The following is a 26,388-nucleotide window of genomic DNA, read 5'->3' as shown; positions in this document are numbered from 1 at the left end:
TTATCTTGTAGAGAGTATGTGGGACAAACGAAGCGATGTGTGAATGTTCGACTTCGTGAGCATGAGCTCTCTCTTCAAGGGGTTGCGCCACTTCATCTCCCGGAGCATTGCAGGTCTTGCAGTTGTCACTCCGAATTTAAAAAAAAAAAACGTGTAATTTTTAGACACGCAAGCCAATTGGCAAGGGAAATCGCCGAGGCTCACAACATAAAGATTAGGGACAAAGCGTGCATCAGTGAACCATCCATCACTCTTCATGACAAGGAACTGCGTTACCTATGTCAATTTTGATTATGCGTCAGATTGTCACAGTTGTCTCGATGCATCATTGCGTGTCGTGCATGTCATGGTTATCAACTGGCACCTATATATATGTTATACATATCTTCAATAAAATGTCAGTTGAGTGTCAGTGCCGTGTCGTCATTTCATACCTTCTTGTGTCCTTGTCTAGTACTGCGCTGTAACGAACCTTACTATGAATCCCAACCAACTGGCCCAACTTGCCGTTTTGATGCAGATAAATAATGGCTCTTGCAAGTACGAGCTGGTGTAAACAAAAATTGTGAACTTTTCACATGAAACTGCTTGCATCCACCTTACAGACAAGCTGCACATTTCCAAGTATGAGCACAGTGCAACTATGTTGACACATTTCCTATTCTTGTCTGCCTGTCGTTTCGAACACCAGTCTTTTGCCAAGTAACTGCCTATAATTTGGCCGTACGTATTAATCTTGCTGTCGGAGAAATTTCACGCCACCATATTTGATCACTTTTATTTCTCGCACACTGAATGTGGGGGCAGAACTGCCGCATCTGTGCTGTGCAACACTCCATGGCTTGTACACTCACTGGCAAAGCAATACAGGGTACGCGAGCGCATTGAAGCAAACCTGTGTAGGCACAGGGACGCCTAGATGCATGGCTTTGCTTAATGTGCTACATTGTTTGGGTTCGCCAAGCCTGCTTGTCATTGTGGTTTCACAAAGTTTGCTTTCAGTAGCCTGTCACCGTCACAACAAGGGAGCCTTGCGTTTGTGTACTGCATGCGATAGGGAAGGACGATTTCACCACCTCAAGCCCAGTTCAGTGTGCTGTTGACTTCAGTAAACGTTTTCGTCAGCGCACTCAAACAATGTAGCAGATACGAAGCCACGTCTTCAGGCATCACTTCACCTGCGCAAGTTTGATTTGATGCAGGGCAGCTGCACTAGTGCACCATTAAGTGCAGCCATGCACTTGCTTGTCCTGCAATATTTTCTGGGTGAAAGGTCATAGATTCGGTATCCCCCAATGCAACCTGCCCAGAAAATACTACATCAACTCCCTTCAAAGCTAGCTCATAAGCACCTATGAAATCTCGGGACACAACATCACATCAGAAAGCAGTGCAAGTACACCTACGCTTTGTGAGATCTGCCTGCCTGTGTGAACACCTCTTATTGAAATGCCCTTCCTGTTAATTTTTTTTTCCTTGTTCTCTGCCTCACCTTTCTTTTCCAACGACCCCCCCCCCCCCCCAGTTCAGGGTAGCAGACTGGAAACTCATCTCGTTGACCTCCCAGCCTTTCCTTTCTCTCTGTTGTTCAGCTCAATAAAAGAGCACCGAGTCTATGGGAAACATTATAGTGGTCCCTAATCTGTTTATCTCATCAGAGATGCTGTGCTTTGTATTCTAGATACTGTACATCAGGTGCTTTACTGCATGATCCTAAAAGAGTGGAAGTTAGTGTGCATTACTAGGAAGAGATCCACAGATTGAAAATACAACCAGTGCCAGTATAGTATAACTGTGTGCATTTATACATACTGTACTACATACAAGTATACATAATCTCTTTGCATAGCATAGGAAAACCAACAAGTTTAAGCAATACTCGAGACGCATTATTGCACATAAGGTTCCAAGGCAGAGGTCTCAACAATGTACTGGAATCGCACGGGAATGCAACAATGCAGAAAATTGGAAATCACTAATATTTTTCTATTTATGAAGATGTATAAAGGAGGTTCTTTTATGCACAACAGAGCCTGTGGCATGCCATGAACGGTGCACTTAAACTGGAACAAAAAAATATAGTGTGGTCCCAGCATAACAATCCCATAGCAGAACTGCATTTGAGCAAATAACCTTCAACATATATAAAGTGCATGTAGCTGCAGCCTCTCAGAAAGAGACTACGTAAAGAAGCAGTTCAATATAGTAGTCGTGAAGGAATAGCTGCTCACCAACTGCTGTAATGTCGTCGACTATGGTACTTGCAGAAGTAGTTCTAGTTCCATGGACCACACAAAAAAATGTAACAATTGTGGCGTCTAGCTAAGTTAGTATGCAAACGACCTGGGATTAGGGCACTTGACAGCACTTTGATAGACAGTGTCACACAACGATGACATACCGCCAGCTAACCTTTGTTCTTTCTCAAGGTGCCTAAACATCAAAAAGAGCAACCACCTTGCATGCCAACTAACACATCAGCACCACTAACATTGCTAAAGACAGCACAATATCTCCGCTCAGTGGTCGTTTTTTTTTTCTCCAGCGTAGCCATGGGCGGGAAAAACTGCATTTTCAACAAAACCAACAACCTTTCCCTTAGCTTTCTCAACACATGCATATAGTGTCCCAGGCTGGCAAAGCAGCAATAAGTACACGTAGGCACCAGAAATCTATTCCAAGCAAAACTAATGACTACTGATCTTCTGGGCCCCACCATATGTCCAGCATATCAATTCGCAGGCTAGCAGGCAACAGTTAACATGTTTAAAAGGAGTTCATCATGCTTATGTACAGCACTGGATGGACTTTAGTACAGCAAGCCTTGACCTCTTAAGGTTGAAGCTTGTGTTCACACCGGTTTCGTTGCACAAGGGTGGGGAGAGGGTTGACCAAGTTTTCGCAGCACTGCTGTTTTCTTCATAAGTTGGGTGCCACCCAATTGAGGAACTTCATCGCAACTTCATACCCCATGAAGCAAGCCTGCAAGAAGAAAAAGCCATTCAAATTAAAAGCGTGCACATATTCAAAATTTCTAATACGAATTGAACAATCTTTGCTATTAAAATTTCACAATTCAGAATCTATAAATATTCATCTCTCTTTGATTATAAGAGCTAACATATTGTCACGGTGCCACGAGAGGGACGAAGACGGCGATCACCAACAAGACGAAAGAGACGACATGGTGGGGCTAACCTAACGTTCGGCCATACCGGTTGTACCGGCCATATATCTTCTGCAGAATAAACACAGTCCCATTTAACCTTACATCTCTGCCTGTTTCATTTTTGGTGGAGGTGCTGGGTATTTCACAAGACGGAACTCCGCAGTGGGCTTGTCCTCGGCCGTACTACCATGCTGACAGAATATCAGATCTCTGGGTTAAGCATGGCGTCAGCACCGGGCGCACCCGGGCCATCAGCATTCACGACACCGCAACAGTCAGTCGCCTTGACCCATCCGCACGACCCCGGCACCTTCTCTGATAACGGCACCGACAAATTCGACATTGAAGAATGGCTTGGCATATACGAACGCATCGCTGCACACAAACGATGGGACCCGACAGTGATGCTCGCAAATCTTCTCTTCTACCTCCAGGGACCAGCACGCACCTCATATGACACACACGAAGAAGAGTTGACCAGCTGGGATGTATGCAAGCAAAAACTTCACAACCTCTTCGGCAAGCTTGCTGGTCGCAAGTGCACCGCTGCGAAATACCTATCCTGTCGGGCTCAGATTGGAGCCTCGGGGGCAAAAGATTGATGCACGTGAGTACTATTCAGGATGATTCTGCTGCAGAACAGCTACAGTTGTCGTGCATAAGCACAAGTTCTCGAGAGAATTCACGGAGCAAAATAACACTGCTTAATAATTTCCTGCCATTTGAAAAGGATACCTCGCTTTTACGTAGCCTACAAATCTGGTCCTCATTTATGCAAAACAATTTGTTATTTCTCCAGCCTGACCATGTTGGCATTGCATTAAAACAATGTTTGGCATTGTAGTGTTACGCTTGACTCCTTCAAAACACATAGCACTTCACATGCATCTAGTGAGCTGTTGTTCCTGTGTTTCATTGCTGTCAGTGGTGCGCCAGATAACTGAAAGCCAATACTTTTCATATACAAGCTCCACAGTTGACTGGATGACCAGTTCTGAACATCATTATAATTATACAACTATCAAATACAAATAAGTCCTTGTTTCACCAAATGAAATCCATTCATGCTTTATATTTCACTTTGTTTAGTACTAATATTATTCAACATTAAACTCAACATTCATTTTTCAATTCACAAATTTCAGGATTCGAACGCCTCTAATAAACATGTAAAGTGAAATCTCAATATAACAAATCTCATGGGACCACTAAAAATAATTCGTTACTTTAAAATACCGGATTTTTTTTTTAGACCATACAGGATTTTTAAAAAGTGCCTATGGAAGATAGCATAATTCTGTTCAAGCTGGATTACTCCGAAGCAGACATTACTTACATGAGGAATTGATAGCATTTTTAACCAACCAAAAATATTTTCTAATTCGCTTATTCATTACTTTACAGCACATATTGCAATTTACCAACTGCAGCTACTGAGTTCGCAAGGCGTACTCACTTGGATTGAATTTTCATGGTGACACCAGTTTTGAAACATTCATTCCTAAAGTGCATGATGAAATACATGGGCATTCCAGTTACTTTTTTGCTTGAATGCATAAAGCGGCAATTTGATAAAAAGGTATCTGGAACAACAGTATTTTTATTGCAAGTTTTACGGTGTATATCTCAAAATCCATGCAATCCTTAAAATTGTAGTCTCGCAGTATTTGCAGGACCAACAGCATGGAGGAAAGAAATTATGGCCAACGGTGTCTATTAATGTTGTTTTTATTTCTGCAATTTGTCATTGCGGATGACTGTGATAGGTCTGGCACGGATTGTAATCATAGCCATCTGGCACTGATGAAGGCACGCCCAATGTTTCAAATGTTCATTGCACAATTTGTAACACAAAAATATTCTTTTACATAACAATAATAGGCTTTTTGACTGGGGAATTTTCGAATTTTCGTTACTCTGAGAAAATCTAATATGAAGTTCATAGTAACAAGATTTCATTCTGATATGGTAAACTTGTGGTAAGCTGTTGTAAACTCTTTGCGCCACTATGTCATTTTGCACCAAACTGAATGTACTTACCGCGTTTGCAGGGAACGCTCGAAGCATGACTGGGGTGGCACCCTTGTACAAGGCACGGACACCTTCGTGCTTCATCAGCTCACGGAACACGTCTCTGATGCCATTCGGGTACTTTCCTTCGGGTGCTGCACATGAAAGAGGCGTGAATTCTTAGAATTTCCCTCTCAAAACTTGGGAATTTGCAAACGCACAAGTGCAGCTCGTAGACAACATGTGGGCAATCATGTAGTTTGCAAAGCATCGAACAGCTGAAATTTTAAACAGCAGCCTGCACACCCTTTCTCACGAGGAAACCACGCTTCCAACCAGTTGGGTTCATGCACACAAGTGACTTTACGTGAGATGCAGTGCCTGCAATGTTACAAGTTATGGCGCGTGATTTTGATAAATAATCCACTGTAGAATACTAACACTGGAAGTATGCCACACAGCAAAAGAGGAAGAGAACAAATAAGGAAGCAGAGCTCGTGACGCTAACGTGACATAGTAAAGGGGAAGGCCAGGAAGAAAAGTTGCTTGAGGACAAAGGGAGAGAATGTGGATGATCGCAGGGAACAAAAGTCACTTGAGAACACTAGTCGACACAAAGGGGGAGAGCGTGGATGATGGCAGGGAAGAAAAGTCTCTTGAGGACACTAGTCAAGACAAAGGGGGAGAATGTGGACGATGGCAGCGGAGCTTGCCTCCGAGCAGCATGGCAACGCAACATTTCTATTTCTTCTGTCTTCTCCCAGCACGTAATTATCCGCACGGCGAACTAACCCTGGAGGTAGTCTGTCGGTCTTTTCCCAACTTCCAGTGTATAAGCAAGCTTTCAATGGGGCCTGGTAATGACCTTCAATGGGCATAACTGCATCTGCAGTTGAGTTGGCATCACTAGCATGGAAGCGAATAACAAAGGCAGTATCTCCATAACTGTGGGTCACGAACACAGGGAAGGTGCGAGACTTTTAAGCGGGAAAGTTGCGAAATGGCTTAGAAACTAGAGGAGAGGGGAGGGTGGTAGCGAACGCTGTTCATAAGTTGTACCCTAATCACCATCTGATAAAATAACAAAAAAAGCCCTCTTGGCAGTTAACGCCAATACCTCTTATAGAACTCGGCAAACACAGGTGCACACCATGATTTCAATCGATGATTCAATGCACAGTGCTGTCACTTCTCCATTTGTTAGGATAACCCCAAATCAAATCAAACTTTGTTTTCCATTTACACAAAACAAATGGAGGGGGTTGAAAGAAAAGCTGCAACGAGTTTATTTCCGGTGTACACTGTTCAGAAAAGGGCACTCGTGTGAAAAGGCTTCGCACTGTGCTGGTATTACACCTTATGGCTGAAGGCTCAGAAAATTGCCAACATGCACTCATTTAAAAATAAAGGAGCATGGCGGTCCCATGCCGCCAATTTCCCAGTAGGTGGGTGCCTTTTTGAACGTCTGAAACTCCTGCACTTGCCAAGCACTAGGCCAGCAGCATCCGTGTACCTATTTTACCGGTAGGCGCCCGGCAGCAGCGCTCATCTGCCTCCCACAGCAGCAGCAGATGCTTGACTATTTCACCAATGCTGTGATAGGAGAAGGGGCACCCAGAGACCTTCAGAAATCTCTATGGGACCCCCTTTTGAGATGAGAATCCATATAAACGTTCGAGCGACAGGTCGTGGTACATGCCTACCCATTATAAGAACCGGTGGGTTTCCGGCAGCACTACGATTCAAACCCAGGACCTCCTGCATTTGAGGCGGATGTTCTATCATTTCATCAATTTGTGGTGAAAGGGGCTCCAGCAGTCCTATGACGCCAACTTTCCAATAGGTGGGTGTCCTTCCAAGCGTCTGGAACTCCTGTAGTTGCAGAGCACCAGGCCGGAAGCACGTTTGTTTCTAATTTACTGGTAGGTACCCGGAGACAGCACTCGTCTGCCTCCTACAGCAATGGCGGATGATCGACTATTTCACCAGAGCTGTAGTGGGGATAAGGGAAATCCAGAGACCCTTGCAAATCTCTATAGGGGCCCCCTTTCAAGATGAGAACTCACATAAACAACCGAGTACCAGGTCGTGGTACGTCTCTACACATTAGAAAAACTGGTGGGTTCCTGGCAGCACCAGGATTTGAACCCAGTATGTCCTGCATACGAGGCAGACGCTCTACCATTTCACCAGTCAACATGGTCAGTTAGTACTTAGTTTAGGAAACACCCAAGCAAAACATTGTGCCCAACTGATACGCCTACGCAATTATACCATTACCGAACTTGCAACATTTTTATACAAGGGGCCCAGCAAATGGTAGAAAAAAGAGTTTTATTTAACAGTAGTGTGCAATATGCACCTCATAAAAGTTTATGTGACCATTTATGTGCTCCTGAGGCAGCCAGCGATGTCTAACGCTAGCTTCTGGGCACGGTTGGGCCCAGCAACTACCGTTACACGTCGCTTTCTGGCTCCCGAGTGCCCCGGCAGCCGTCGTTCCCGTACTCTACACAAGGGTAACACCTACTGTACTGGAAACTTTGCTCTACAGTGAAATAGCCAAAGGCAGCTTCAGCACTGTTACCTTTGCTTTCTCCATCTCATGGCATTTCTCGCAAGTAATTCATAATTAATCCTGTTTTTTCTCCACTTTAATTCCAATACCTGTTCTCACATCTCAGTTTTGATTCTAAGATCAAAATCTAAAGCCGCAGGATCCGTCGAGGTTACGTAGTGGCTTTGACGTTGCGCTGATAAGCATGAGGAGGGGTGCAGGATAGAATCCTGGCTGCACCAGCTGCATTTTGATGGGGGCAAAATGCAAAAACGCTGTGTACTGTGCCTTGGGCACACATTAAAAAACCCCAGGTGGTCAAAATTAATCGGGAGTATCCCCACTAAAGCATACCTCATAAATTAAATTTTAATTTTTATGGGTGTGCAGAACATGCACACCAATGGGTCCAGGAAGTTGAAACAGATGGACAGACTATGGCAAATCAGTTTTGAGGAAACCCAAAAGCTGGAAGAAGTTTCATGAAAGGGAAAATTGGCATCTAGCTTTTTTGGGCTGTAGCATGCACATTTGTATATTCAGTCTACAGTCAGATCCATCCACCTGACTTTAGCGTGAAGTTACAAACACAGGTGCTAAAGTCAGGTGAATGTGAATTTTCCCTTTCAATATGGACAGGCTGCGCTAAGGTGAACGTGTAGGCAGACTAGCTGCAGTCAGTTTTGGAAGACTAAAAACAGTGCATGAAAGACACAGAACAGTGAAAAACACAACATGGGCACTGCTTTCACTCTGATGCGTCTTTCACTGCCCTTTTTGCACCGTTTGTAGTCTTCCAAGAATGTACCAACTCGTCCAGCTCTCGATTTTTCTGTAGCTGCACTCGGTTATTTCCTGGCAATAGGAAATCGTATTCAAAGTGACAATGCAAAAATACTCTATAACTTATTCACATACTGCATCAGGATGCATGTTATGAACAGCTTAGTGGTACAACAACAAGCAGTTCCACAGAGCCTTAGCTCCAGCACAGATATGGCGAATATGTTGTAGCAGAGCATCTAGTAGCCACACGAAATAGGATAACGGTTCGCTGATAAAGCTTAGCAGCCACAGAACATAGAGTAGTCATCAATTAACAATGCATAGCTTGGTTACTACCTCTGGCCATCTAGTACACCAAAACCTCCCGCTGCAGCAGAACCAACCCATGCCTTAACTGTCCTCCAGCCCATCTGTCTGTTATACCAATGAACAGCACTCATGGTTATTGCATTCATGTCAGCTTTCAAGCCACCATAAAAGACTTGCCTGTTTGCAGTCGTGACTTCAGCACGTCGGGTGGTATGGCCACGAGCCAGTTGAAGATGCCCGCCATGCCGCCAGCAAACAGGGTCACCTTCACACTCAGGTCTGAACGGCTGGACAGTAGGTGCAAGCACATCAGATAGCCATTCACAGCGAGTCAGCACGATAAGCATCAACTGAGCAAAAAGAAATTTCGAAAAACTAAATGCATGTTCACTGAGGTACAGTTCTGAGTAATACGAGAGGTAACAGTAAACTGGTTTTTTCAACAACATTTACTTGTAATGCATGGATTTGAATCTGACGTGTTAATAACTTGCTATGTAATGAGCAGCTTGGCTTTCTTTTTTGTCTCATTCAACTTCTATGCGGCACATATGTCTTTAGCCACTATGGCTTCTTGAAAGCAAATTGCTAAGCAAGTTACGAAAACAGGTACTAATGGCTAGTTGGTAATCGAAGATTTGGCAAGCAGCATGCAAAAGAACACGCTCGCACAAAATTGAATGTCTTGTTGGTGAAGGGCATGTTCCACTGGCCTTCATAACTATGTGGTTCACGAAATGTGAGTCTGCAGACTTTGGGTTCTGTGACGACATTCCTAGGGCCGATAAAGGCATCGTTCTTAGCAATACTTCCTTCTCTCGTAACTGTACGCCAATATCACGTGCGCTCAACACATTTTAATCATGCCTTTGAAAAAAAAGTGTTAACGTCAACACCAGTTGCAGCCTATGTGATGCAACTGCTGAAACAATTGCGCAAAACTGTGCAAAAGCCTTGCTACATCTGCTATATTTTGGCTAGCCCGCAGTCGCATTTCATTTACCACATTTCAAGAACAAAACTATATGCTTAAGCACTGTCTAGTCATGTAACTACAAGAGATATCATGCAGCTCAATAAACAAATTGTATGGCTGCTTCATATTTTGTTGAGTCATAAGCACCAACATACACTTTTCACAGCATGCTGCAAAACAAAGGCAGAATCCGGAATCCAGCACGGGACTTGACTTTTCCTATGCCAGCAACACGTCTGTTCTATAGTGCTTAGTTGTGTGACAGGGACACTCTCAATTGAACCAGAAAAATACACAAGTCTTTCTTAAATTTGTTCTCATGATTTACACAATAGCTTAATATAGTTCATAGTCATTTAAGCTCCTGCGGATTCACACAATTGCTTTTACAAGTGCACAGAGCTCACTGACGCTCATGGTTCAAAACTTGAGATGCGACTGATGTTTTGTATTCTAATTTTGCTTGATGGGGGCCAGCTGCAATGTTTCATGCAAGCGTCTTGACCAGCTGGGCATGCCAGACAAGTGGGTATAATTTCACTGTTTGATACTCATTCTTGCTCCACTGGTGAAAACAACAGCTGATACAGAGCAAGACCATACATTCCACTAACATGTGCAAGGCTTTCTATGTCCACAAGCATTTAATGCTGAATCATAAAATTTAGTGCTCCTTTTTTTTTCCCCATACCTACAATTGCCCTGAGGCATTATTGTTGAGGGTGTTAGGTGACACCCTCCTATTTTGTGTTAGGAAGAGCTGCTTCAACATGGCCAATGAAATTTACCAATAGAAAGCAAGGATATCTGACTGCTTTCAATGGCAGCACACGCACACACACATGCACGCACGCACACACACACACACACACACACACACACACACAACATAGTAGCAGGAATGCATACCTGCCACCTTTTGGTGTGAGCACCCGTTGTAGCCACTCGTAGCTGGCAAAGTACATGCCACTGGCCGGCACATCTGCGCACAACAATATGTCAAGACATAATGGGACCAATATTGCAAGCTAGCATGGCTGCGCTTACACTTACAAGAGAAGTGGCATAGGTGGGATTTTATTTCGGGAAGGTGCAATGTGGCGCATATACCAGGCATCTTTCTTTTAACTAGTATACAGGATCTTTTAAAATTTAGCTGCGGCAGATAGCGCAGTTCTAATCCTTGAACTGTATTGCTCAAGGTTCCAGGCATTACTACTTGCACAATAAATCAAAATGTGTGATTGGCTAATAACAAAATTTCACTGAGTTTCCAACAAATTACTCCACGGCATGTATCGTAATCTACTAATAGTAGCCTATGTGATAGCAAGGCATGTTCATTTGGAAACAATTGAGGCTGAAACCAGTTTCGAGACATGCGCCATCAAACTAGCAGTAAAATAAAAACTTTTTTACTGTTTTAGCAGCTTTTTAACGAAACGGCGTTTTATGCGCTGAAGTGCAAAAATCTCTGAAAAGCAAATGCATTTTATTCTATACTTCTGGAGTAATTATTTTGAAACTGTAGTTTTTTACCATTTGCAGCAATATTTATGCAGGAATGCGACCACGAAAGCTGGATGCCAAACCCACAACCGTGCTGTGCTTGACAGCAGAATTTGACAACCCTTGAAGCCACAACAGTAAGTGAAGTAGGGCTGTGCTAATAGTAATTTTCATGACTGAATAGAATACGAATCAATAGTACCAGAAGCAAATCAAATCAAATATTGAATATTTTTTAACAGTTTTCGAATAATGAAGAGTTTTCTTGCCGTTAATACAAAACAATGTTCACATTATCATATTAATAATGTTAGCAAGCTTTTGTCATTACATTGCACACTATAAGGACCTGCTTATTAAAAGCACAAAAGGAACATTACGGACAAATATGTAGCTTGTACGCATAGCCAGGGCTTTTCGAAGAGTGCAAACGATCACAGTTTAGTTGGTCAGGTTTGGCTCCCTGAGCAAAGTAGCCTGCTACACTACGTAATTTCTCACTTTTCTTTATTCTCAATATTGCCACAGGGATGAAATTTATTGTACTTTTGCTCCGATATTATGTTTGATTCAGCACTGCTGATGATTCTGAAATATTCAAATACTATTAAAAAAATGTTAACATTTACGAATAGTGACTATTCAATTTGAAGACTGAATCAAATAGAAAAGCTGTTCTATTTGTTATTCGGAAGTTTTGAATATTCACATGACCCCAAAGTAAAGCTACACAATACTATGCGAAAGCGACTGCAACAATCCCCCACAACTCACCACGTAGAAGAGTTGCAGCCGTTCCCTTGTAGATGCTGCGGATTCCCCCCTCGCGATACAGTTGCTTGGCACAGTCCACAGGTCCAGCGAACCGGGCTTTGCCTCCATGGTCTGCGTGGGCCTGCTGAACCTGTTGTTCCAGTGACCACAAACCAGCAAAGAGGCATTCATCAGTGTGTGTATGTTGCTTTGTTTCAACTCCAGAATGTTAAAACACCTCCTTCTGCACTCCCAGGAAGGCCACTGAAGCAAATTTGTGGAAACGACACAAGACTCATCTCCATTTATAGAAATGCATATCGCTGCAAGCACTAACAGTTTCAAAGCAGCCCCCAGCCTCACTCTCCCGCACCCCCCCTAAGAAGTATACATAGTGCCAGCAAAGAAGTGGGAGCCCTGGGACCCTTCCCCTTTCCAAAAAAGTGTATGTAGTGCCAGAAAAATGATTTCAGATGTCAGTAGATGTCTAGACATAAGATGCCAGTAGAAGTAGATGTCAGCAGGGCTTTGTTCGCCATTACTGCAAACTGCCATCACAAAATAATGTAAAAGGACGAGTGCCGACATCTTTGCCACAGCCTATGGAGATGGCATCATCCTCCGAGACATCTGCCAAAGTTATCGGACAAAGAACACTTCAGAGGTTCCCGCAACACAATCAATAATGGCAAAGCCTTTCGATATTGTGTGGTGGATCAAAGAATGCTCGATTGATGTGCTTGCACAACAGTGCCTATTGCCTCGCTCAAGGTTCTGATTAGTACACCATAACCACATTTATGCAGTGCTAACAGTGTTCCAATTCTAAATCAGAAGAAGAAAGGTGGGGCAAACTGAACACTGGCAACTCCTACCTAGCTCTTACACAAGGCGGCAGCAGGCAGAGAGAGCACAGTGAGCAGGTGGAAATAAAATAAACATTTTTTAAAGTACATTATATATTCGCATCATTCACCCAAACATAATACGAGGTGCATTCTTAGGCTATAAATCTCGAAAAAAAAAAAGAATTTGCATTACATCTGTGCAAATATTATATGCTTATTACGAATATTGTATATGACAAAGCTATTTTTTAGCCGGAGGATATTTCGGTGTAAGGAGGTTCAAGTGCAGGTTATTTTATAGGTGCGTAAGCTAGCATAAATTACCTGGACGTGATGTTTAAATGGGGAAATTTTTGAAAGGTCTACGGCTTAAGGGCTGTGCAATGAGCTGTGGAACAGAAAATTATATAAATAGTAGTACTAAGAGACAGACAACAGTGTGGATAAGAGATCAAACGTGGGTTAGACAGACTACATTTGAGCTAAGAGCAAGGAGTGGAATTCAGCAGGTCCCTTAGGCATAGGTCAGGTGGCAGTGATTCCCTACAGTGATAAAGGGCTTGCCTAAGGAGGGGAATTGCATCAAGGGCAGTGGAGGATTATAGAGTGGTGACATTAGAAAGAAGGTGTAAAGGCCTTCATTCTGTGGTGAACTAATAAATGTATAATAATCTGATCATGAAACTGCAGATTACTAATTTCACAGTGGAATTGCCAAAGGAACACTTTCCACTTTTACCGAGACTTGCCACCCGCCGCAGAATGGCAGAAATGGGTATGGTTTTATGAGCAACGCCAGATGCCAACAAAGCGAAACGGGCGATCCCATTAGCAGTAATTTTTTACTTGGGCTGCAAGTATGTAAGAAATTTAACTTTCTGTGTGTCGCTTGCAGCTACATTGCTTCATTATTGCCAATGTCATGGTCGCAGACAATGTGTTGACCTTTCGACTGTCGTTTATTTGCATCTCGTGCAGTGAAGCACGTGTTCACGCATGTCCATTTGCGAGTTGCAGCGCATGTATTGAACAGCAGCAACCAGCCTTGTTTCGTTTCCTTGCCCTCTTTTTCTTACCACTTCTGCTTGTGATGAATTGAGAAGATATTCAGAATTCGAAGCTTTCTTTCTTTTCTTTTTCCGAGTACTTGTGCTGAGTTCAGTCAATAACTTCACTATCCACTGCACATTTCTGTGCAACATGTATGCCTATACAGTGGTGAAAGCACTGTCAGCAGCAGGCAGAAGACTTGATACTTTTGCCTTTCAGAAGGCTGCTAGATACCAGGCCCTTTTCTCCTCATATCAGGTCTCCTTACATTACATTTACAAGATGCTATTACATATGGCATTTTGTGCTCCCTGCGTTCGCTTTTTCCTTCTTTTGTGCCCTGAATGTATTTAGACCTCATATCGCTGACAAGACTGCAACTTGACAACTCGCCTGAAGAAGGCACTTGATCCGTTCACCAGGGGCCATAATTGCTGTTGTGAAGACACCAGAGAGCATGCCAGCTAAAAAGAGCTGGGGCAACCTGCACAGCATGCATGGAAGATTTGATTCATTAATTTGTTGACCAATCTTATCGTCCTAAGCGACACAAGAGCTATGAGAGACACCATCGTGGAGGGTCCAGATCTCCTAGCACAAGTATTGGTTTCTTTTAATTTTCTTTCCCCCTCCCTCTTATTGTGTAGTTATCAACACAATCATTATGGTATGAAGACTCACTTCTTCAAAAGTGCAACAGTTAGTTAATTACATGACCTTTTAAATGACCAGTTCAAAACGGGCGCCAAGCACAGTCCAGGTTCAAGCATGAAGGAGGAATACATGTCAACGAAGCCAGACGTGGCGGTCACATAATGCCACAGGATTGACTTAAGCTGCAAAGATGACTCACATAAAAAACGGTGATCTCAGATAAGAGATGTGCTAAGGCAGTTCACTAGCCATGGAGGCAGTTCACTAGCCATGGCTATTCGCTGCTGAGCACATGGTCGAGGGTTCAATTCCTGGACACAGCGGCCACATTCCAGTGAGAGCAGAGTGGGAAAAAACCTCATTAGCTGAGCACTGGGTGCACATTAAAAAATTGAAGGTAGTCAAAAAATAAATTGAGAGCCCTCCACTATGGCTTCTGCCATAGCATGTGTCACTCGAGGACACAAAACCAGATTAAGCGACATCGGTCATCATCAAATAAGCAGTGCTTGTGCCACTTCCCCCAGCTTACGTGAGCTCTTCTTCGGGGTGCTTCTGCTGGATCTTCTTGCCAATTCCAAATCCGAGAAAACAGACAGCAAACATGGGCGTCACTCCCGTGAGGGGCGCAGCCATACCTTTGTAGAGCCCAAGGACACCCTATGTGGCATGAAAATAAAACAACAAAATTCCTACGCGCTGACCATTATTTCACCGCTCAATAAAAGAAGAAACTTGTGAAAAGAGGACAGGCAACTGCACAGCACAATAAAGTATCGTCATTATGCTACAATTCCTGCCCTTTTACATGAGTGACTGCATACTTTGGATCTGACAGAGGAAGTCATCGTTACACAACTCCATCGTGGACCTCCTTTGTGGCAGGAGTCTGCATGCCTCTCCCATGCTTGAGAAAGGCATTTTGCATGCTTTACGAGGCATATGTCCGACAGATTGTGGACAACAGCTTTAGTTATGGCGATGTGCATGGTGTGTAGACTCTTTTTTATGCGCACTCTTCTTGTCTGCATACATGCTCCGCATATGCAGTCTTCCGTTCTTATTCGTGCATGTGTTGAAAAGCTAGCAGGTACATCTGAGTAAGGCTCCTTTCTTTTTCTACGTAGTATGACTGAAGCACAAATTTTTATTACCAGAAGATAATAAAACAGCTATACTCTAAAACTTGTAGTGTGGAATTTTAGGATGACACTGAAACACACAAAATGACAGGCATAAGCACTGTACTTGTACATATTTTGTGTGTTTCAGTGTCGTCCTAAAATTCTGCACTAAAAGTCTAAGAGTATGGATTACGAACTAGCCCAAACCACCGCTTTGCTCAAACAGCCAGATACAAATTTGTGCAACCTTGCGAGCACAGTGTGTCATTAGAAAATAAAAGACAAAAATATCTAAGGTGTTATCTGTATAAATTTACGACACAAACAGTAACAATAGCCATGCTCGTGAAGTCACTGACTACCTGAGAAACACTTTAACAGAAACACAGAGGTTCAGAGGAAGATGAAGAAGCTTAACAGAGGTTGAACAAGGGATGTTGCTGGAGCCAATTTTTCGACAAGCTTCATAAATGAAGCAGATTCAAGCAGATCTTGACAAAGATGAGTTCTCGTGTCAAAACATTGGCTATAGCAACACCTCTTGTTCAAAAAGCTTTCAGTACAACACAATCACATAAAGGGTGCCATGCTTACCTCTTTCACTATAGTTTTCTTGGCACAGTCAAAGGTACCTGTATAGCGTGGGCTTTCTCCAGGACCTGGCTTCGGCATAGTCTGGAGCCGTACCTGTTGAAAAGGAATGCAACTATTTGTCTGAAAAAAAAGAAAACTTACCACAAACATAAGCGAGGTGGACGACAGACTGCTAAAGTGACATTGCTAAGGGAACGAAGTAAACTTGTGTTATAGTGGTTGGAACAGGCGTTCACCAAAATGTAAAAAGAAGAAACTTGAAATTTTGGGACCTTCGTATTCTTTCGTGATAAAATATAGTTTTATTATTATTATTATATCAAGCAGCATTGTTATTTAGCAGGCTTTGGCTATGTTTAGTGACATCCCATTACTGAGTAGCTTGTGGCTGTCTTGTCAAATTTCTTTTTAGAGATCTCCAACAAGAAAAAGTGTGGACCCTGTCCAAGGCATCTTGTTCAACACAAGTCCTGTAATAATCCTGATGGGAAATGTAGACAACAGATTTACAATTGCTTGTTTCACAGTCTATCCATTCATAGCTCTGTGATCTGCAATCCCATTATCAAAGCAACATTATAAAAATTTGCCCCCCCACCTCAAAAAAGAACTAATAATGACCAGATCCTTTTTCGCTGTTTATATTTTGGTGAGAAGTTGCTGCTTCAATCACTACACCACATGTCCCATGCACACCAGATGAGAATTTTGTCGAACTCTTCACCATTAAAGAAGTGAAACCAGGAGGCATGCTACTCAATGTGGTGCAGTACGTACCAAATGAGGGCACTACATGTCCCACCTCAGCAATTCTGCGCAGCACAGCTGCAGCTGAGTGTAGGTGAGGACAGTGCCCTACCGGACATCTTAAGGTGGCGAGCTGGCTCATTCCACACTTACTCAGATATGCACTTAATCATGTCGATATGCACTTAATAGTGTCGATCGAGTCTCTGTGTGAAAAGAATGATGAGAATGATAAGCATGATTCAGTCAGAAGTGCAGCAAGGCAATGATTTAGTTGATTTAATGTGACCTATACATGTGCCAACATTACCAACCAAGTTTGCAAGGATCACTTAACTCCCTTCTCCACACAAACATCACATCACAGCCATCCCTATGACACCTATCACCCCATGACAATCCCTATGGCCTTATCTGTTCCCTCTAATCGTTTTCCACATAAAAATTAACTCTCTCTTGCGGGAATCAGATCACCCCACCTCAGGATGCTCAATCTCCACTCCGACCTTGACTCGTGTCCCACGCACTCAACTGGCACTTTACATAGTCTACTGGTGTCCCGCCTGCGAGGGCGCTCGACACTCTTGCGTCCCCTGACGTTTATCTGTCCCGCGTGGCTCTCGCATCTTCCAATGTTTGGCTTTCCCGTATGACACATATGCGATGGTGGAAGTCAGAGTCGTAGAGTCAACAGCGAGAGATGGCGGGAGTGTTCCAATGCTAGCGCCACCTGGCAGCATGGATAACTTAGCATAGAGGAGGCAGTGCTCGAGCGTATAACTTTCTTCCTTCAACTGCAGGATGCCACCACACGAAATCGTCGGTATTGCGGGTGGTATTGTCTTGTGTAAAGGCGTCCCATTCGGCATCCTAATGTGGCAGCGGCATTGAAAAACATGATCGCTCGGACGCGTTTACATTTGCGGGGATGCAACCACGAATGACTCAGACATCGGTGTTGGGTGTTGTGGCAAGTAGAACTTCGTGGAAAAAAAAGCGGGCTGGAGTGGAGAAAAAGCAGGCTGGTGAACAAGAAATTGGCAACTATGGCACAGATTCCTGGCACAGAACACTAGAATCTAGTGTTCCAAGTTTTTCAAGCAAGATGTCTCCTCCATGTTTGATAAAGTCAATTGTTATTCCGTCTTCTCCTGCTGCTTTTCTCCTGGTCATATCTTGCAATGCTTTTCTAACTTCATCGATGGTTATAGATAGGGAGCCTCTGTATCTTGATCATTATTACTTCAAATGACAGTAGCGTGGCTACTCTGGGTACTGTACAGGTCAGTATAAAATTCTTCCACTGCTTTTACTACATCTTTGAAATTGCTGATATTACCCTGCTTATCTTTCAGAGCATACATCTTGGCTTGTCCTATGCCAAGTTTTCTTCTCACTGATTTCATGATGCATGCATGTTTTACTACTTCCTCAGTCTTCCTTGCGTTATAATTTCGAATATCTCTTACTTTCTCCTTGTCGATCAGTTTTGACAGTTCTGCGAATTCTATCTGGTCTCTTGAACTGGACACTTTCATACTTTGTCGTTTCTTTATTAGGTCCTTAATTTTGTTATTTGGGAGAGCTTACCTACTGGTTGTTTTAGTGCCTTGCCTCCCACTTCAATTGCTGTCTCTGAATTTACGGTTTCATTCATTACCTCTATGTCATCTTCATCTCTGTTCTAAAGCTGCATATTTGTTTGCAAGCACAAGCCTGAATTGGTCTGCTTTTACCCATACTGCATCTAGGTTGGCCCATTTCTTCTTGACTAGTTTACTCTTTCTCTCTTCGTATTGAGGGAAATTCTAGCCCTCACTAACCTATGATCACTGCACCTTTACCCTACCTAACACCTCTACATCCTGCACTATGCTGGGATCAGCAAAAAGAATGAAATCTATTTCATTTCTTGTTTCTCCATGAGGGCTTTTCCAGGTCTGCTTCGACCCTATTGCTAGGTTTCTTGAAGATGGTGTTCATTATTCTGGGCATATTCCTTTCCGCAAATTCCACCAACATCTCTTCTGTAGTGTTCCTAGAATCTGTGCAATAGTTGCCAATCGCTTGTTCACCAGCCTGCTTTTTCTCCACTTTTGCATTGAAATCGCCCAGGACTACAGTATATGGAGTTTTCACTTTTCTCATCACAAATTCAACATCTTCATAAAACTGTTAGATTTCTTCATCATCGTGACTGGAGGTTGGAGCGTAGGCTTGTACTAACTTTATTCTACACCTCCCATTTAGCTTTATTAGGACTACTGCATGCTACCCTCTCATTAATGCTGTAGAATTTGTCAATGTTGCCCGCTTTGTCATTATGGATTAGAGATCCTCTTCGTATTGTTTCTTATCTGGAACTCCTCTGTAGCAGAGGACGTGGTCATTAATCAGCAATGTATAAGCCGCACCAGTTCTTCTAACTTCAGTAAGGCCAGTAATATCCCATGCAATGCCCGATAGTTCCTCGAATAGTCCTGTTAAGCTAGCTTCACACGAGAGGGTTCCTGCGTTGAATGTTGCCAGGTTCAATTTCCAGTGGCAGCCTGTCTAAATCCAGAGATTCTTAGCACCTTCTGCAGCATCGCAGGTTTGACCACCGCCTTGGTCATGTGCTTCGCAGCTGCTGGGGACTGAGGGCCATGGGTTAATTGTAGGAGTCATGAGGGAGGTAGTGGCCGAATACTGCACTAGGGAGGCCAATTCCTGTTCTGGTGAGGAAGTGTCTTTTGTTGAAGCTTAGTGGGCCTTCCTAATTTGGTTGCATCTGGACTAGTCTAGCCCCACAGGTTCTTGGCACTTTTTTCTTTTTTGCCAGTGTTAGGCGCCACTCCAAGCCTGAAGTTGTAGTGAATTAGAGCGGGTTCACTAAAAAAAAAATATTCGCTGAAGAACTATTGCTTTCACTTCGGCAAGCTGGCATTCTTGTACAGAAGGAGCAATAAATGCCCCTTTTGTGTTCACACAACTGTTGTGCTGTTTCCATCATGTACAAGGGCACATGAGATCCCAACACTCCACATGGTAATATTCACATGTCTGGAAACTGCCTGACCACCGGTGATAAATTTCAAGTAAATTCTCTCCCTCAACCACTGCAGCGAAAATCTTACAGCCTTAGAGGCCTACAACAATCATCACTTCTGTGAGCAGAGGTTGCTTGTACACAAGCAATTCCACACATATGCCAGTGCTAATGCCAGGAAATCACCAAACATATGATATGCTAGAAAGAGAATAGGAACTGGGTGCAAGAAGCAACAATTGCTGCTGTGCAACAAGTATTTGCCACAGAAGGTGCAATGTCTTTAGGATAGTGTTGATAGTAGTGCAACCTAAAATGTGAGCTCTAATTCCTCTCTCCCTCTTTCTTTTTTTCTTGATAGCTGAATGCAACTACGATGACGGGCACAGTGGGTATTAAAGGATGATGGTGAGAGTGCTTTAGATCAACTCGTTTCACTGTTAGCTTCATAATTAATGCAGGAAAAGCTGATAAACATTTGACAGTGCATTAAACATGGCTAACAAAGAACACAAGGAGCTAGCTGGCAGTTGGCACTGTCACTGTTTTTGTTTGTCCATGCTTCTTACATCATTCCAAGATGATTTTTTGTAGACTTGCTCCGAGTGGGCTGCTATGGAAGCTGATGGTTGTACTAGCAGCACACTTTAGTTTCATAATTTTGTTACCTTTCAATAACCAAAGTAACCATTTTCATAGGTAGAACATACGAAGCAATAACCCTCAGTTTTGTGCAACAACTATGGTTCAACACCTAGCACAAGTCATCAGAGCTAACAGAGTAATAAAACTGAATCAGCTTCAGTTTATTCACGTAAGTCAGTGGTCTACATTCATACCAGAATATACAGGAGGAGGAACCAGAGCATACAACACATGGGGACCTACAGTCCTGAGTACATTTAAAAGCAGTGAATGCAAGAATACAAATAGAAACTATAGTATTCAAAGTGTAAACTGTAACAGTAACAAATAACAATCAGGCAACTTTCAAAATACATAAAATACTGGCAACATCCCAAAATATAAGTATTGCGATAACGGGTAAAATATAACGCACCATATATCAGAAGTTAGTTATAGTAGAAAAGAACGTACTACTTTTTTTTAGGTGTGCAATGACGGAAACTGAAATTGAAAATGCCTTTAGTAACGAGTGCATTTCTAAAAAGACGTTATTCTGGTATACAAAGCAACGTCTGCATTTAATTCCGTCATATACACATACAGTGTAGCAGAATACTGCATCACTAGGGTATGTAAGCAGTCACATGGCTTATCGTCTGAGTGGTAGAGCATGCTGTCAAATCTCGCATGCAACCCATATCATATATTCTCTTTGCTCTGGACCATCTTTAGGCCAACACTCCCTTTGCTTAAATCAGTTACAATTATCTTGACATCTTCCAGGTCATTCACCACTCACGACAACCTTCTGCAAACAAGCTCATTCATGGCTCTACTGAAACGATGGATGTAGGCTTACAAACAGTGAGGATGTAATAAGGAAGAGATAGTGGCCAGGCTAGTAACACCAACTTTCATGCACTTCTGCTTTACTTCCACTTCTACGTAGGTGAAGTCCTAATATCATGTGTAGGTCAAACGAGATGTGCGGGGAAGTTCACTTGCAGAATTTCGCATATACCCTATGCACTTAAGTTTACCAACTGCAACAAGTGTAGCTGTTAATTTAAGTGCACTGTTATACTACAGAACCTGTAGGCATGGTGGAAAATTGCAATTCCAATAGCAATGTAAGTGATGCATCTAAGTTTTAAAAATCACACAATTTTATGCCCCTTCAAGCATTTGACAGAAGTAAGAGAGCAATATAAAGGTTTCACAGACATCTTTGTGGGGGGAAGCGAATGGTTAAAAGGCCTTGCTGAGGGCTTAACTGCTATGCACTTGAAATTACAAATAGTTAATTTATGGAGCTTATAACATCCTAAAATGTGCACCTATATCTAAGTATATGAGGGTTCCTGCGTTCTGCCCCCATCAGAATGTGGCCACAGTGGTCAGGAATCGAACCCGCAACCTCCTGTTCGACAGCACAGTGTGGTAGATACGAGTGATTGCAGTGCTGAAGTTGCAAATGGTGAAGGGTAAATAATGCTATAAATGGAAAGCACGAGGAAGAATACCTGCTTTCACCTGCTTAGTTGAGGACTGTGTCATCCACCATAAAGCATCCACATAGGTCATCAATCACATACCTTCACTTAGAAGTGGCATGCACAGTTACACTACTTCAAAATAAAATAATAGACACAAAAAATAGAAATAAATTATTATCCAATGATAAGACTATGCATGGTGCTGTCATGTGCAAACAACCAGGTGATAATTTTGAGCACACCCAATTTATTGAAAAAAAAAAAAAACATGTTACTAACAGTTAAAAATAACTGCCTATAATTTGCTACTAAGGGAGAACGCAAATTGGTAGCAATGGTATGGTATAGCTAGTCAGTCAAATATACTGAATTTGATCTAATAGTTCTGAGGAAACCTGCAAGGCAGAGAGAAGTAATTATTAAAGGGGAAATGAGACATCCACCCAAATATACCTAAGTGCTACAAAGGAAACCCATACAGGTTCCTTGAAAGAAAAGCTTCGCAGTTGAAGAAAAATTCGTCCTGGTCCAGGACTCGAACCCGCAAGGTTGTTGCGGGTTTCCGCAGAATTATTATGTCAAACTCTTGTCTTTGCTTCTGTGTTGTTGATAAATTCGACTTCGCTTGCCATCTGCTAGCTGCCTGGTTAGCTCAGGTGGTAGAGCGGCTGTCCCGGAAAGGCGGTGGTCCCAGGTTCGAGTCCCAAGCCAGGACAAATTTTTATTCAACTGCGAAGCTTTTCTTTTGAGGAACCCGCATGGGTTTCCTTTGTAGCACTTAGCTACATTTTGGTGGATGTCTCATTTTCCCTTTATTAATATACTGAATTTGATTGCAAGTACTTAAAAGATGGACACTACACCACAAAACAACAAGACACAGGTTCTACTTTGAGTTGTTACTGTGAGAACAATGTCATCAAAGACAGAGCATCTACAATAACATGCACAAATGAGTCATCAAAACATAATGACCGGTAATGGTATGATTCTAAGACTATAGTCGAATGTAATCCCAGTTGACCCAAATTGTAGGGCAGTATGAATTTTGAAGAAAAAGAAAATGTAATTCACCCTTTTTGGTTCGAGTGATTCAAAAGTGAATGAGTGCAGAGTGAGCCATGAGAGATGCTGTGGCATGAAGCTTCGGAATAATTTTGACCACATGGGATCCTTTAACGTGCACCCGAAGCACAGCACATGACCATTGTTTTCACATTTCACCCTCATCAGAATGCGGCCACTGTGGCGGGGATCAAATGGGCAACCTTGTGTTCAGCAGCGCAGTACCGTAATCATTTAGCCACTGCAACAAGTCCTATAGCAATGCTTAGCTAGACCACCGTAATACCTGCCATTTTGGTTTTAATGTGATTAGCATTCTTTGGAATCTTCATGCACTTTTCAGTATGTTGGTCCATATCAAACCTCTTTTACGCCAACATGTGCCCACTGGGTATGTGCCTGAATAGACAACTTGGGCCACTGACCCAGTCATCAGAGTCATGCTCCAGCAAATAATTGACACCCTTTGGCAGCTGCTGCCTCGCTCAAATACACCTGTGGCAAGAGCAGCTGCTGAATCATGCATGCCATAGACGGTCTCCTGGCTACACTACAGTAGCCTTAACTAGAATATAGGGTCTATATAGTATATAGTATATAGTAGTATATATATTATATAGCGGGTATACATAGTATATAGGGTCAACAGTGAATCTGACCAGCAAGCACTACAACACGATTTGGATTTGATTGCCACATGGTGTGAAAAATGGAAAATGTCACTGAATGTGGAAAAGAGTGTCCATGTCACCTTTACCAGGAAGCGCTCATATGACAGCAATCATTGCACTATAAATAACGCTACTCTTGAACAAGTGTCAGATTATAAATACTTAGGTGTATTTTTTTCTGCTGATCTAAGGTGGAGTACAGAAAAAGAAGTGAACAGAATGGGAGAAGTGCGTGCATTGATTGAGGAACATGGAGTTACAGAGAAGTAAAGATGACAGTAACATAAAATTGAATAAGCTGGCTATGTAGAAGTGAAGAATTTGTCAACTACACTGCTTCAATGCTAATTGCATTAACGAATTAATATCTATAGGTATTCATGATGAGATCGTGACATGGATTCTGCGCAAATTTTTTTTTTCTTTTGCAATACATTTGTGCATATATTTGTAAATTCTACATGACAGTGTCCTGTGATAATAAGCAGCTGAATACAGCAATTGGCCATCATCATCATCATGTGCGTGTACTAGTGTCTTCAAACTATCATCACTTCAAATAAACACTTGGAGAGACTGAATTGCTCCACACCATTGCAAGAAATATATTTGCTTCTTGTCCATGCTGATAGATGGTTTTCAAGGTTATTTCCTAAGCAGATCTTGAATATGATAATAGGAAAATAATGCCTGCAGTACGAGAAGACTGCATATCAGCTCTTCCATCACAAAAGTGATAGCTAACGGTCTTTATCATTCACTGTATTTGGCAATTGGCAGTTTTAAATGTAGATCATTTTAAAGCGCAGGACAGCATTAATGAGACACTTGTAGAAAAGGCATACAGAAAAGGTTATAAGTCAAGAGACTCTCACCTTCTTTTTTTTTCTTTTCATAGTGATATATATGTCTACATGCATTTATGTTTTAATATATGTGTAATGAATAAAATAACCAATGATAGCCATTTGGCAATCACTGCATGCTCATCTTATCTGCTCAGGCTGTTGATACGCAGCTTTCCTTTGAATGGCATATATTGATTAAACTGTGCATGCATGTATTTGTTTATAACGAACAAGAAAAGCATCGCTCAACCAATGTTAATGTTGCACCATGTCCATTTCTGACTGTATGCGCACTGACGATTCGAACTATATATGTAACAGATTAAGGTGAGGCGACACACGCATTGTGCACGCAGTCACATTCCGCTCTACTTTCCTTTCTCATTATATAATTTAATTACCTTGATGGTATCTAGAGGGTGCCCGGTGACCACCGTGCAGACTCCGCCGAAGCCACCGGAGATAAAGTCCTTGAACGGGCTGACTTTGTTTCTCGAACCCATGTTGCACGCGCGCCGGTCGGTTCGGGTCTCTCGAGTTGTACGTGCACACACCCGTGAACCCAACACAGACTTCTATTCACTGAGCGGCCACAAGTTCGAGTGACAATCACGAAAAATCGCGTCAGAGCTAGCTGGGGCCAATCTATATAGCGCTGCTTAAATGCATGGATCAAGACGCGCGGCCATTGAATGAGTGCATGGCCGTTTCTTCTTCCTCTTCTCAGAGAGCGGTTGAAAAACGAAGCTGCGGGCGCCTTATCGAAGCTGTAACGTTGCAGACGAGATCGAGATAGCAAAAACGAGTGGCGTACGTCTTCTGGCTCATAACGTACGGGACCAGCAATGCCAGCGATAAGGTGTGCAACCTCATCCGAAGTGTCTGCAGCGAACGCTTTCGCGTATACCGTCGCGGATCGATTGATTCCCCCTTTCGACACTGCAGCGGATCGAGGCGCCGCGGTTTGTAGCAACAAGTGTTTCCAATGCACGTGCTTCGTATGCCGTCGCGCGCAGAAATTTTTAAGCAGCCACATACATGTACTCTGCCGCGCGTCAACCGGTACAGCGCCGCATCGCTTGCGACAACATCCTTTCAGTCAAGCCCTGCATATCCGACAGCTTGACATCGGATGACACGTTCGTCTAATTGACAGAAATATTAAAGCCGCGTGTTGTAACGCCATAGCAGACACCTCTGAGATGGCGTTGGGTTCTACTCACCTTAATTGTGTCCAGTGGGTGGCCGGCGAGTATGAGACAAACGCCGCCGAAACCACCGGCGAAGAAATCTTTCACGGGGCTGACTTTCCTCTTGTCGGGCATCTTTTTTTCTAGACTTTCTTCCTAGGTTGTCTAGATGCACGTTGACACAGGCTCTCCGATCGCACGTCCTACACGATTTCTGTAACGCCCTCCCTGAAGAGATTCTTACAGATGTGATTGCGGAATATGATAAATAAGAAGCATTCACGATTTCACGAAGAGAGGAAAGTGGAAGTGGGCTGGGTCAGGTGGGTTGGTCCTTGCTCCCGTGCCGGCTGCAAAACGAAACCAAACGAAACTAG

The 26,388-nt window shown here is 42.9% G+C and overlaps 1 protein-coding gene across 3 annotated transcripts; it reads right to left on the bottom strand.

The window, feature by feature from the left end:
- Positions 1-762: 762 nt before the first annotated feature.
- On the bottom strand, positions 763-26,350 carry colt (carnitine/acylcarnitine carrier protein colt, mitochondrial). Of its 3 annotated transcripts, XM_075695595.1 has the most exons (10): positions 26,045-26,349; positions 17,117-17,292; positions 16,340-16,432; positions 15,154-15,281; positions 14,361-14,451; positions 12,091-12,220; positions 10,717-10,789; positions 9,009-9,118; positions 5,210-5,334; positions 763-2,982 (listed from the first exon to the last, which is right to left on the bottom strand). In XM_075695595.1, the coding sequence occupies exons 3-10, from the start codon at positions 16,415-16,417 to the stop codon at positions 2,920-2,922; spliced, it is 798 nt and encodes a 265-aa protein (XP_075551710.1). In that variant the 5' UTR covers positions 16,418-16,432; positions 17,117-17,292; positions 26,045-26,349; the 3' UTR covers positions 763-2,919. The 3 variants fall into 3 exon arrangements, with proteins under 3 accessions (XP_075551710.1, XP_075551707.1, XP_075551708.1); XM_075695592.1 differs by lacking the exon at positions 17,117-17,292 and having other exon boundaries at positions 26,045-26,350; XM_075695593.1 differs by lacking the exons at positions 17,117-17,292; positions 26,045-26,349 and adding an exon at positions 25,223-25,808.
- Between the last annotated feature and the right edge of the window lie 38 nt (positions 26,351-26,388).

The sequence above is a fragment of the Dermacentor variabilis genome, chromosome 6, assembly GCF_050947875.1.
Source record: "Dermacentor variabilis isolate Ectoservices chromosome 6, ASM5094787v1, whole genome shotgun sequence".
In the NCBI taxonomy this organism is placed as follows: Eukaryota; Metazoa; Arthropoda; class Arachnida; order Ixodida; family Ixodidae; genus Dermacentor; species Dermacentor variabilis.
Note: the sequence above shows the minus strand (reverse complement) of the source record. Positions and strands in the feature narration are given on the sequence as shown.

What these genes read in the sequence shown, in the direction of transcription:
- colt (XM_075695592.1), bottom strand. Translation starts at nt 26,146, where the DNA reads ATGCCCGACAAGAGGAAAGTCAGCCCCGTGAAAGATTTCTTCGCCGGT. An exon ending in GGATCAAGTGCCTTCTTCAG is followed by an intron (nt 12,221 to 14,360) that starts GCGAGTTGTCAA and finishes CTGGAACAACAG; the next exon opens with GTTCAGCAGGCCCACGCAGA. An exon ending in GAGCGTTCCCTGCAAACGCG is followed by an intron (nt 2,983 to 5,209) that starts GTAAGTACATTC and finishes TTCTTCTTGCAG; the next exon opens with GCTTGCTTCATGGGGTATGA.